General features: G+C 37.9%; 1 protein-coding gene across 1 annotated transcript; it reads right to left on the bottom strand.

Annotated features, from left to right (window-relative positions):
* Nucleotides 1-8717: 8717 nt before the first annotated feature.
* LOC108674710 lies at nucleotides 8718-12471 on the bottom strand. The gene is made up of 5 exons (XM_018162676.2): nucleotides 11916-12471; nucleotides 11427-11576; nucleotides 10961-11142; nucleotides 10196-10655; nucleotides 8718-9818 (listed from the first exon to the last, which is right to left on the bottom strand). Exons 1-5 carry the CDS (start codon nucleotides 12387-12389, stop codon nucleotides 9234-9236), a joined length of 1851 nt encoding a protein of 616 aa, XP_018018165.1. The 5' UTR covers nucleotides 12390-12471; the 3' UTR covers nucleotides 8718-9233.
* Nucleotides 12472-12925: the final 454 nt, after the last annotated feature.

The following is a 12925-nucleotide window of genomic DNA, read 5'->3' as shown; positions in this document are numbered from 1 at the left end:
GAACTTCTGATACTCGTACGTAAAACGTTCCAAAATTCCTACTGTATAGTAGTTGAAATAAAGAATTCTAAATATCTCAATCGCTTGAATGTATAAAATAGCTCTTTACCGATTTTACAAATCTTAATTTAAATTTCAATATAGAGTTGATTTGCAGTAACATATATATATATATATATATATATAAATTGAACGGTTCTCAAAATGTATCACGGTATTTATTAAATTGCATACGGATGAATTTCATATTGTATTGTTCTTAATTTCTCAATGACTTGGGAAAATATACTTCACATCAGAACCCACATCACCTTCGAGACATGGCGTGGCATTACATCAGAACCCACATCGCAGTCCAGACATGGCGTGGCATCAAATCAGAACCCACATCGCAGTCCAGACATGGCGTGGCATTACATCAGAACCTTCATTGCCCAGACATGGCGTGGCATTGCATCAGAACTAAATTTCCGCCCAGACATAGTGGTATTGCCTCCAATAATTAGCTGCGTGGGAGGCCCCTCTGTCGCCATATACTCTGATAAGGTACTTCTTTCAAGAGTTGCCTGATAATGATTAAATGCCTCACATATTATTCTTACTCAGCAGGGAAACAGCAGCTGAACTCTAGAAAATCAGAATTCTCTCACCTAACGCCTTCTGGTGACCGATGCTCATATCGGCGATGACAACGTCTCGTAATCGAAGTAACCATCGAGCACTCAAGGCCTGCATAATCATTAACTTGTTTACTGGTTGCTACTGATACGTAAGAGATTTTTATTAATACTAAATGCATAATATAAAAGTAGACATATAGACGTTTATCGGAGTCGCTGGCAATTGTGAAGTTATCGAACCATTTCGCTGAATTTGCGAACCTCTCTTAAACTTTTAGTCCGATTTACGTATATTTATGAGGTGAAATTAGACGAGTTGTAGCTAGTATAGCGAAAGAAGATTTGTTACCAATTTAAACCAAGGCTTACAGTATTACATAATGTGTATTGATTACCTTACTTGCACATGCAGGCGCAATCGCATTTTCCAACGTGACAATAAACGTACATACTGTTGAGAAATTGCCTGCTATAAATGATGTATGAGAGCTTTAGAGGATACGGATAATGCCATCATTTATTCACTGAGCAACATCTACCGTTTGCTTCAAACACTAGATATTTAATGAAAACATTTACAAAACAGGCAAATTAATAGAAAACCTCATCTATATCCTTGCATTACAGTCCTTGACCTGCTAGACAAGAAATCAAAAGGAAGACTAGCTAAATTCTATCACTATTGTGTGTGCTTGTGTTGACTTATTGATCGTTAAAAACTCAAACATGGAGCTGAGCAAACGCATACGATTAAAGGCCTGGAAATTGTTAGAAATTTGGTTAGAGTGATTTTTTTCATTGCTGTTTTTTGCTGAGAGCTCCTCACTTTTCTTAGAAAATGCTGTACTGCGATTAAAATTACGTAATAAAAAAAAAGATTTCAGGTCGAAGAGTCATCTCAGTTTTGCAATTTCCCCTCGCATCTAAAATCGCGACTAAACCTGATCCGGATGTAACGGAAGAGGCCCAGCATTCTGTAGAGCGGAAATGAACAGTGCACCTGCACCTCACGGATACTGATAGAGGTCGTTGAACCTGCACCAACATTAAATATAGTAAAGCAACCCTTCTTTCTCGCCTACACGTTATTTGAAGTGGCCCTTAATTTATTAATGGTGTCTATGTTATTCATTGCCGCCTCGACAAGTGCCAACGCATCGAAAATTAGAAATTAAAAGTCTCAAGACGAGAACTTTTCCATGTTCTCTGGGATTTATTTCCTAAAATTCGCTTAGAGCGTTCCAAAAATTAGAGCAAGAAATGAAGGACATCAATTATTTTAATTTTCTGATAAATTGAACAGATCATCCATGTGGTCGAATTTGAAGGGCGATTGATAGGACACAGAGGGCAGTGCTCCATGAAAGGTTGATTCACACATCTACAGGGCCACGTAAATAACCCGCATCTTGGCCGATTACGCAAGTCTAATCGAGGGTTGATGTTTCAGTAAGTGGGGCCGAAGGTGCATTAAAAGACCTTCATCACGATAGGGATAACATCATGCAAGGTTAACAATGTTCTGAACATTAGCTGACGTAATCGAGAGCATCGGAAAGTTTTGGTACGGACCGTCACTTCTGCCCAGAGTCTGACAACAGACGAATCTTCGCTTACGAAGACCGATTCAAGCTGTGAGCATTTCAGCCGCATACAGCAAATTCTTGAGATGAAGAAGCATTCGTTATTTTCTGCAAAAATTAGCGGCATTAATCGACGCAGTGAAAATGCTGAAATTACTTCATTAGAGTTTTCAACTCTATTTTGGCCGCAGGAAACATTTTTGTTAGATGATATTGAAATGAAGGACAATGAAGCGTTGTCCTTATTCATAGTATTATACAGCAGCTCCTAGTGAGTTATGATAAATTACACATTTTTTTGCCAATTTCGTGTAGCAAGAAGACCCCGTCGCGGATAGCCGCGTTTCGGCGATAAGCCAATTAACCTACTGCGCAAAAATCACAGATAAATCGATGTATTGATTACACGCCCTCTCAGCTTATCAATGGATACTATCATCCTCCTAATTTAGTGAAGCATGCGCTGTTTTTATTGTGCAGCTCCTTTTACGGTCACATGCTTTGTGTGCTGTGGCCAAATGCAATTTTGTCTGCACGGTTGCTAGCTTGCGAGAAGTGATTGCATGGTGCGTAATACAATTGTCACTTAATGAGAAGAGATTGCGTGGTGTGTGATACAAATTGTCACTTAATGAGAAGTGATTGCATGGTGCGTGATACATTGCCACTTAATAAAAAGTGATTGCATGGTGCGTGATACAATTGTGACAATGAGATGTGATTGCATGATGCTTGATACAATTGCCACTTAAAGAGACGTGATTGCATGGTGCGTGATATAAATTATCACTTAATGAAAAGTGATTGCATGATACTTGATACAATTGCCACTTATTGAGACGTGATTGCGTGATGCGTGATACAATTGCGAGGTTCGAAGAGAAATGATTGATTCTCGTAAAACTGAGTGGTCCAGTGCGCTGGGATAGAAGCAATTTTATTTTCAAGGACCACTAAATGAATGTAGGAGTGGCCCTGGCATTCTAAAGAGATGACGCTCCTTAACTCTAAGCACAAAAATGTAGTTATGTCAATATAATTAGTTTTATGTTGATAAGAGGTTAATGCATTTATTCTCTTGTAGTTTCATGTTGATAAGAGGTTCATGCACTTATTGCCTTGACTCACCTTGAACACGAAGGCAGATTGAATCCCTTTAAAACTTGTTGATAAGATAATCCCATTGAGGAACAGTTAGTCATTTTAAAGGGTAATGGCACTTATATATTTATTTCATTACTCTTATTTCTTCATTAGCACACGGACTTTTTCTTTTGAATTATTATTTCGCCGAAATTTTGTCAATTCCATAAATAACTAACATTTGACTGGCATATCATTCTCTTCCGAAAAAAAACAACTTAAATTACAATCAAATTTCCTTGGGTAAATTGAGTTAAAATATGTCGTAAGCTAATCGTAGCAACACAAAATATATGTTGGATTGGGGCTATCAAAACGTGTTGATCGGATATATTTGGCAGCAAATATACTGAAGTGTGGGGAACCGGAGAGGATACATATGGCCGCAAATATACTGAAGAAGTGTGAGGAACCGGACAGCAGCGTTCGTCTCTCTAACTTGTGTGCCGGATTGCATACGAGAGCCTCAGTCCGCATTCTTAGATTGCGCGTCATGAGTGCAGCAGGCTCTAGTCTGGGGCAAGATGTTTAAACTCTTTCTATTGATTGAATTTCCCATTAAATAATTAAACTTTCCATTAGATGATTGCATTTTCCATTAAATACTTGAATTTTCCATTAGATGATTATATTGATCCAGTAATCAATATTCTTGATCTATGCATCTGGGACGAAAGGTTGCTGTGGTATATAACTTTTCATGTATAAGTATTTTTTGAAAATGACAGCACAAACTTGCACCTATTCATAAAATAATCAAAAATTGTTTCGTGTACAATTAATAACAACTGCAGATAATCATTTCGCTTCTAGCTATGCTAATAGAAATTTTCTAACATGTTTCTTATGTTTAAAATTTTGATGGAGAGAAATTTCTTGATTGGCAATAAAACTAACTTCTTGAAAATTGCTTTTCAATTTATTATAATTTGTTGTTTAATTACAGCATATTTTACCCCATCTCATAGGCTAAGTAATGACGTCAATAAAATTATGAACATAATTAGAAAAATTATTGCTATCTCTCCAAGTCAGATATCGATAAGTTAATGAAAGAAATTCTTCCGGCTCCGCCAATGTCGACGCCACCGCCATCTGCCTCTAAGATCCTGTAATCATTTGCCCATGAATTGATCATCAATTTCCGGAGGCGATAACAGAAATTGTTGCGACATCGAATGAATGAAATTTTTGGGGGATGAAATTCAGCTGATAAAAAATGATTAGCCAAGGAAGGTGATAGGTAGTCGAGTCATGGTGCGAGAGGTTCCTGTGAGACGCACTATAGATGGAACAGTTTACAAGTCGACTAATAAATAAATTGATTTTAGCTTGAAAACTTGCTTTCAGGTGCTCCCAGAACTGTGCAAATAAATTCTAATCGTATGGAAAAGATTTAATTTATAAGTAATGACACTGAGGATGGATAGATCTCTGCTTTATTCATCATTCAGCTGCGTAGTCGTTCATATGTTAAGGAAAACACACACAACAATTTGGGAAAGACGATCGATCAACAAAGAACTGCGGAATTCAAATGTAAATCTTGATGATTACAGCTACGCTGTCCATTGAGCAGCGATGATTACGCTGTCCATTGAGCAGCGTTATTTACTGCTGACGTAAATGCCCGAATCACTCATAACATGGTTCTTTTCTATAGAAGTGAAAGTTATATGTGTTGTTACAAACCAATAAACCAATATCTGCACAATAATGTGATATATACTAAAAAGAACTGCAGTACTTCATAATGCACACTTAATGTATCAGTTCCCAAAAGCGGTTGTAGATGTATCATTTATTGCTTATTTATTTTATTGGTACAGGACGGCCCATCAGGAAAGCGTTCGTACGTTTATGAACACTTAAATTTCGAAAAAAATTTCTAGTTAATTACTTCATACTTCATTAAAGTATTTACAACCTGTCTCAAGATCTGGCAACGCTGTACACTTTTTTGCACATGATTCTCCCCTGATCTCAGTGGCCTAAATTAAAATTCAAATAGTTGTATTTTATCGCATTAAAAAGTTAGTTAGGAAACGAGTTTAGTATTTGCGATTAATATACGTATGTATCATTAGTATTGCGTATATAGTATTAGCATTAAGTATATAGTATTATTAGTACGCAGTGGTACCCGGTGGTACTTATAGCGATTGTACGAGACAATCAAATGGTCCTCGCTCACAGAATGCTTAGGTATAACTGACCTAATGAATATATATAAGACACTATTCATGGCATTCCTTAATTAAAATAGATAATTTAGACATGCCGATTATTAGCGATTTCGATGGCCAATATGAGAAAGAAATAATGAGCGATTCGATTTTAATATTAAATTCGTTACTACTTTTTGATTTGCTGTTTCTGAGAAATGGCTGCACAAGGTACAAGGAACTGAGAGTTAGAGTTCAGTACACATATTACGTAACATCAGAGGCGATGATGTGGTCTACGGGGCGCATGTGGAGGCCATCTTTGCCAAACTTCACACTAAGTTCATATTTTTCCGTAGGTTAGAAAGCTAGAGGGCAATACAGCCTATGAAATCAAGTGCTCAAGGCCATAGCGCCGGATGTCCACAGCCACAACTTAAGCTTGCCAAAGGTAAACATGGCCATACTGCATCTGGCCAAACCTCTTCAAACCTAACCTCTTCAGGCCAAACCTATACAAGTTGCAACATTTCTCCACCCAAAACAAACCTGAGCGGACCTAACCTAACCTCATTGGCTGCAGGAAGTTAGAAAGGTGGTCCAAGTGCGATGGGAGAGCCAGTCATTGGCTGCAAGAAGGTTGTGAGCCGGGACAGCGTGAATAGGTTAGGCCAGAAGAGGTTAGGCCGGAGTAGGTAAAGCCGGATGAGGATCTGCCTGCTTATGAGCGAGCATGCCTTGGCTGAAGGCCTATGGCGCAATTATCTTTCCGCAGTGTGTCGCTTGTTTGGATTACGAGTTCAAGCGTAGTTTGCGGCTTATAGCTCTGAGGCTGAGTAAAGTTAATGCATGGTAAAGCTGGGCGTTGGCTACAGGGCTTATTTAAGAGTAGTATATGTGGCTTACGGTTGCGCCCCCTGGTCTACGATGATCCTTAATTTCAGTTATCTTGCACAATTAGGCGCTTTGTGCTTCGTAATATTGCGTATTAGGGAATCATTTACAAGACCTTAATGGTGTCGCTTGTTTCAAACGGAAACAATAACTTGACGTGATCGAACCTTGACAATCGAACCTTCGATGATTAGAACATGAACTAGCGGCAACTTTAATCTGTCGGCTCCGTTGACTACACAAGAGGTTGTAGAACTTTAAAGCCTTTGTCGGAATTCAACATTGTTAACTCCTCATTGTCAAGTATTTTCGTCTCGTCTTACAGTTTAAAAATGAATGCACAAGATTGAAATACTTAGGGCAACGTGTTTCATTTGATTTAATTAATTGCATTTGTATTCTATCCGCAACAACAGTTCCCCCGTATCTTATTTCTAACTCAGTCTTGTCTCATCTGGTTGAGAGTTCATCAAAATTCAATTACGGGATTATTTAGTTCACAAATTAATTTAAAGCACTGCTATCCTCCTAAAGTATATATATTTGTTATCACGCTCCTAATAAATTATACATATATATAATGCATTATTATTATAATTTTTTATCATTATTTGAAATATATTATGTATTTATACATTATATTGTCACGCAAAAGATAGTTTTAGTGATAGAAAAAATAACAGAAAAATACTTTAAAAAGCGTGTTTAAAATCCCGTTTTTAGCAGCTTTATTGTTGCTGTGTTCCTGAATTGGATATTCGAACAGGAAAAAAAGAACATAGGTTTGATGAAACAAGAGAGTAAAGTTTACGAAAAAAGCAACCATTTTAATATTGTTCAATTGATTAAATTAGAATACTGGACTGAAAGTCACGTTAGAATTTGAAAAAGGATCAAGTCAAAATAACGTGCAACACATTATATCATGTTAGACAAGGCACGAACCTCATGCACAGATTTTTTATGAGAATAAAACGAGGGAAGTAATTTGAATGCTGAATTTAATAGTTTCCTATTACAGTTACGTCCCTGCTGCAACGAGGCCTACGTGTACGGACTGAGAATTTCTGGGACAATAAACAAATGAAACTTACAGTTTATAACTTACAGAGGCTTACCGTGTTATATGTTTCACTCAGTCGAGTCACCGCAAGAGGGTAGAACAATAGTGACGCGATAACAGTTTAGTAAATCAGTGATAAAACTCCTTATTTATCGCGGGGATTGCCAACCGCGCTCAATTTAGAAACTTCTGCCGATAGGTTCGAGCAAACTTCGATTTGCTGTCGATATCAATCGACCATTTTCCTCATAGTGTATCCTACAGCTGTGAGTTTAATTAATGAACTGATTTAACTTCATAAAAGATATAATTTAACCTCATTTAACTGAATTAATCTCAATCAATGTATGATTTTTAAAACATTACATACCGAATTTAACCTCGTTAATGACTTGATTTCACTTCATTAAGGACCTGATTCAACTGCTCTGATGACCGGATTTAACCTCGTTAGAAAACTGATTTAACCTCATTAAAGGCCTGATTAAACCTCATTAAAAACTCTAGCACCAGCCAACTCAATCGGCAAGCAGACCGCCGTATCATGATATGGCAGAATTTTCCCTTTCAAGAGAAATAAAAACTTAAAGCGAGCAATATTAATATATGCTGAGTAAACTTGAACATTAAGCGGTGTTTCAGAGTGGATATCGTTATGAATGTTCTCTAATTAGAGGTTGACTTCTTGAGAGAAAGTTAAACTACACTTGCAATGATGACTAACAAAATGAGTGTTGGAGAATTTTTCAGAAAACAGTCGTAAAGTGAGTGCCCAATCTCTTTTATCTTTATATCTTTCACTATACTGTAATGCTTCGCTGGCTAATTAACTCGATTAACGTCATCACCATCAGCTTTTTCCAATTTGAAGAGAATAACAATAACGATTGCAGTTCAAACAACTGTTGCCAGGTGCTGATTAAATATGACGCATCGCCGCATCACATGCGCTGCACATGAAGGAATTTGTGGTATTTCAGGACACGGCAAAGCAATAATTTTTCGATTTGACTAAGAAATCGTAATTTGCATTAGCACTTTGAGCAAGCAATAGGAATTTGAGTGTCCGGTGAATAATCATACAGCTTTCAAGTTTATTAATGTAAATGAATGAGACTTCATTTAATATTTGTAAGAAAATATTTTCTTTTCAAAGAACCAAAAAAAAAAGAATTTTCTCCGTGTTTAAAAGAAATTTGGACATATATCTTCATTTTATTATATATTAAATCAAGAAAATTATGTTCTCAAATTTTTTGCCTGTCGTTATCGCTGGATTCACTGACACCGATGTAACTCAGTTACACCCAATCTCTTGGCTAACACGGAGCGATAACACATGCACGGACTAGCGACCTGCTGAAGTGAGGGCATCATAGTTCATTAGAGATGTCCTAGATATTTTTACATATAACTTTAGGTATAGAATGTATTTTAAAATCCGTTTTTTTCAACAGGTTATGGGCAAAAACAGTTTGCAATTACATACGATCCATCGAATGAGGCAGCTCACGAAGGAACTCAAAAAATTAACTAGTTTAGCCGTCGCAACTTGTCAAAGCAAAATTCAGTGCATCACAATCCACAGGTAATTATCATAACCTTTGTGCTGTTCTTACTACGAAGCGTTCTGCATTACCTATTATGGCACGAAGCATCTTCGCAGTTTTCAATGCATTCAATCACATATAACCTCGAGGACATAATAGATTATTTTGTTATCTTAACGAGAGGCTTTATGTATATAATGCGTGTCAAATAAAAGTTACAAAGGCACGTAGCCAAAATATTGGAAATCATGATAATACGCATTATATATTAGATCTATTTCGAATCCGGATAATTGATGCATGTACTCGTCGTATGACAAACACAAATCGCTGCTGGGATTGACTCTGAGCTTTGCATGCGAGTTGATTCCTTCAGGAGCAAATGTTGTGGATCCTTCGGGAGCAAATGTCGTGGATCCTTCGTGGAATGGAATCTCAGTGCCACGGGGTCGCGGTGAGACTTCCGAAAACGAATTATTTATTGAGTGTTTGGAAAAAGTAAAATTTTCAGCAACAGCTGAAGCGATTTGAGTCGAGTTTGGTATCGCATATAATGCATGTAAGGTAGATGAACGACCAGTGTTTAACTTGCTTGGACCCTGCGTCGACAACTCCGAGCCGCTGTCTTCGTTTTTAATGCTGTTTTCCACTGTTTTTAAGACAGCTTTTAATGTTGATGATCTTTGGGTTGTCGGTGAGGAAAATTTGTCCGAATCTGTCATTCGAGTGTCGCTCATCCTCGGCTTCGGCCGACTCAGCAAGTTATTCAGCAGCAACAGATCCTCATCCAGGGACTCCAGCTTTGAAAAACAGAAAGGTTATTAATGTAAATCTGGTTTATTTTTAGATTATTTTATTCATATCGCATTAAACTTGTTATTTAGCGCAGTTTCAAGACAGCAAAGGAACAGATTTTGATAAAAATAATCTGTTCATATGATCTCCATTTCAAATAAATTTAGTTAACAGTAATTAAGAATAAAGTTCAAATCCTCTACTCATGCCTCAAGAAGTAGCTCCTGAATTAAAGAAGGGTTCAGCAACTTATCTATCAGGTGATATGGTTTGATATCGCTCAAAACTAAATATTATCTTCCTAACTAATCATTTTACTGTTATTGAAGAGTATGCCAGAGATAAGGCACTAGTGTGCATTTATTCCCCAGTCCCCACCTACCTTCATTATGAAGTCTAACTTGCCACTACAAAAATCGCATGAATTGCTTTGAGGCAGCACGTGTCGGTCGAGTTTCGCCAAGCACTCAGGATTTCCAATGCAAGGCAAAATTCCCACAGCCACGAGCACAACAAACTCAGGGAATGTCAGGATATCTGGCAGGGGATGTATTGCCTTGACTCTTCCTTTAGACTTCATAAATTTTTCCTTTCCTGGGGTGCTCCAAATTAGGCGATAATTGTTGTCTTTCAAAATCTTTTCCGGGGAATACCGATCTTGGGATAAACTTTTATTTTTTGACTTTCCATTGTATTCAAAATCCATCGACTCAAAGTAATAATTAGGTAGCGTTTCTCGTAAAATATCTAACGTTTTTCGTCCTCTTAGGTGCTGAATAGCGTCTTTGAAGTTCGTATTTAGCCCGTTGATTATGACCTTGTCGCAGTAGCACGACACCAAGCTTTTCGTTCAACAAGAGAAAACATGTTGTAAACATGAATTCATATTATAAACTTGAATATATGTTTTATATATATAAATACAATACATATTATAAGGATAAATACAAATTATAATATGATTTTCAGGAAATGAAATTATTCTCAAGATGAGACTTCCTCCCATACAAGATGGCAAACGTGTCATAGCAATCACGTGAACATTAAGCAATTCTTTTCAGGGCACAGATAACACTTGAAATATATTAAACCCTCACAAATTTTAGAATTGAACTAACTCGGTGGATGTTTTACGTGCACAACTCACCGTCTGAAAGGATGACGCACGATGGTGACCGTGAGAAATCCTCGTGCAGCTCGCGCTGACATTTGTCCTGGAGGCGCCGGGAACGCGGCTTGGGCCCGGCCGTGCAGCTCGGCATTGTTATCAACTTTATCGTCAAGTCCGTTGATACGTAACATGAAGGTCAGCATCGTGCTGGATCCAGACTGAGATTTTCAAGGAAAAACTATAAGCTATACCTTCTTGGCGTCCATTTTTAGAGTCGTGTTAACTATGCCTCTGTTTCGTTAAAAGTATGTCAAGATTTGGAGAAACATAAAGCAGCATTTGAATTGTGTTTAAAAGAACACCTTTTTATATAAACGATTGTGTTTGAGTTTAATATCAAAAAAGTTCTAAACAATATAGCAACGGAAAACAACTTGCCAAAAATAGTAAATTTGTACTCATATGAGTCGTATTTGGAATAAATTCAAGGGGACGTACAAACCTTCAATATTTTACAGTAGGAAACACAATGGGCGGCATCGAACAAATTATAATCGGAGGCGAGAGTAGAGTTCCGCGTAGAGACTCCATGTTTACAGAACTGCTGGACATGGCGACGACGACGAGCCACTTCACGGAGGTGAAGCTTAACCTGGAAAAAAATCCAATAAAAACTAATCGGTAAAACTATGTAAACAATGTGAAAAATATCATCTACGAATATGTATAGCATATAACTGAGTATCTCAGGTTTGGTAAAATAAATTCAAATCAGAGATCAAACTAAAAGTAATTATTATACTCTGTACACAGAGTGAAAAATATCATCTACGAATATATATAGCATATAGCTAAGTATCTCTTTTTCTGGAAAATAAATCCAAATCAAAGATTAAACTAAAACTAATTATTATACTCTGTACACGAAGTGAAAAGTATCATCTACGAATATTACGTATAAATTTATATCTCATGTGCACCACCTACTCACAGATGCGTCGTCGGTTGCGTTGATTTTGCCCTCTGAGAAGAAGCACTGCTGAGGGGATGCGAGGGTCGCCGAGGGGTCGTGGGAGGGCGATGAAGCCCCGAACTTGTGGTCTCCAGAGGGGTCTACACGCGTCGCAGGGACGGACAAGGGGGCTAGACCCCCAGTCAAAACAACGCTTTTATCCGGCTCAGAATTTTGGGAGAAAGGTTCTTCGAATTTTTGGTAGAAAGCGTCCTGATTAGTAGCAGAATTTATTTTTCCTGTGCTGTTGAACAGATTTTGACCAGCTGAAGAGGTCTCCTTAGTTTTGAATAATTCAACTCCACGGACGATTGAAAATGTATCTAATTCTTTTTGAAACATTCTCATGGAATTCATTGAATAATAAACACTTAATAAGAATAAAAACATAAGCAAAGCAAGACGCCACAACTTAAGCGCCCAAAGAGACGCACTTGAAAGTACGAAAACCATGGCACTTGCTCAACGCTGTACTTCTCAGTAACTGCTCATTCTGGTGAGAGTAGCATTGCCAAACGTAAGATGTTAGCTCAATTACTTGCCACTTGGTAACAATAGCGATTGGTAACTTAACTGATATGCCGAAGCATATAAATTAATTTGACGGAGCTCAATAGTCAGCAGTTCAAAACTCGCGTCGAATATTCCACTCGCTAGTTAGAAAAATATAGCGGTTTCAGCGTTTATTAGGTCGTAGGCCTGTCGCCGATTCTTAACATTGCAAAACATGCACAGCTTGATGTGGTCTCGAACACACAACCCACCGATTCAAATTTTGCTGTGCTTAACCGCCCGGCCTCCTCGCCGATTCTGACCAGAAACTGTCGCACAGAGCTGGGATCGAACCCGCGCCTCACTGCGCCAATCTTGACTCTGAACGGTAACCACTGGGCCACCCTGCACCCTGAACCCTGGGCCAAAAGGAACAAACACAACCGATTTCTTGTACTGCGTATTTGATCGCCGCTCTACCAGGGACAGCCCAGCTA

This window comes from Hyalella azteca, unplaced genomic scaffold (assembly GCF_000764305.2).
Source record: "Hyalella azteca isolate HAZT.00-mixed unplaced genomic scaffold, Hazt_2.0.2 contig17851, whole genome shotgun sequence".
In the NCBI taxonomy this organism is placed as follows: Eukaryota; Metazoa; Arthropoda; class Malacostraca; order Amphipoda; family Hyalellidae; genus Hyalella; species Hyalella azteca.
The sequence above is the reverse complement of the archived record's forward strand: the minus strand, read 5'-3'. Positions and strand labels throughout refer to the sequence as shown.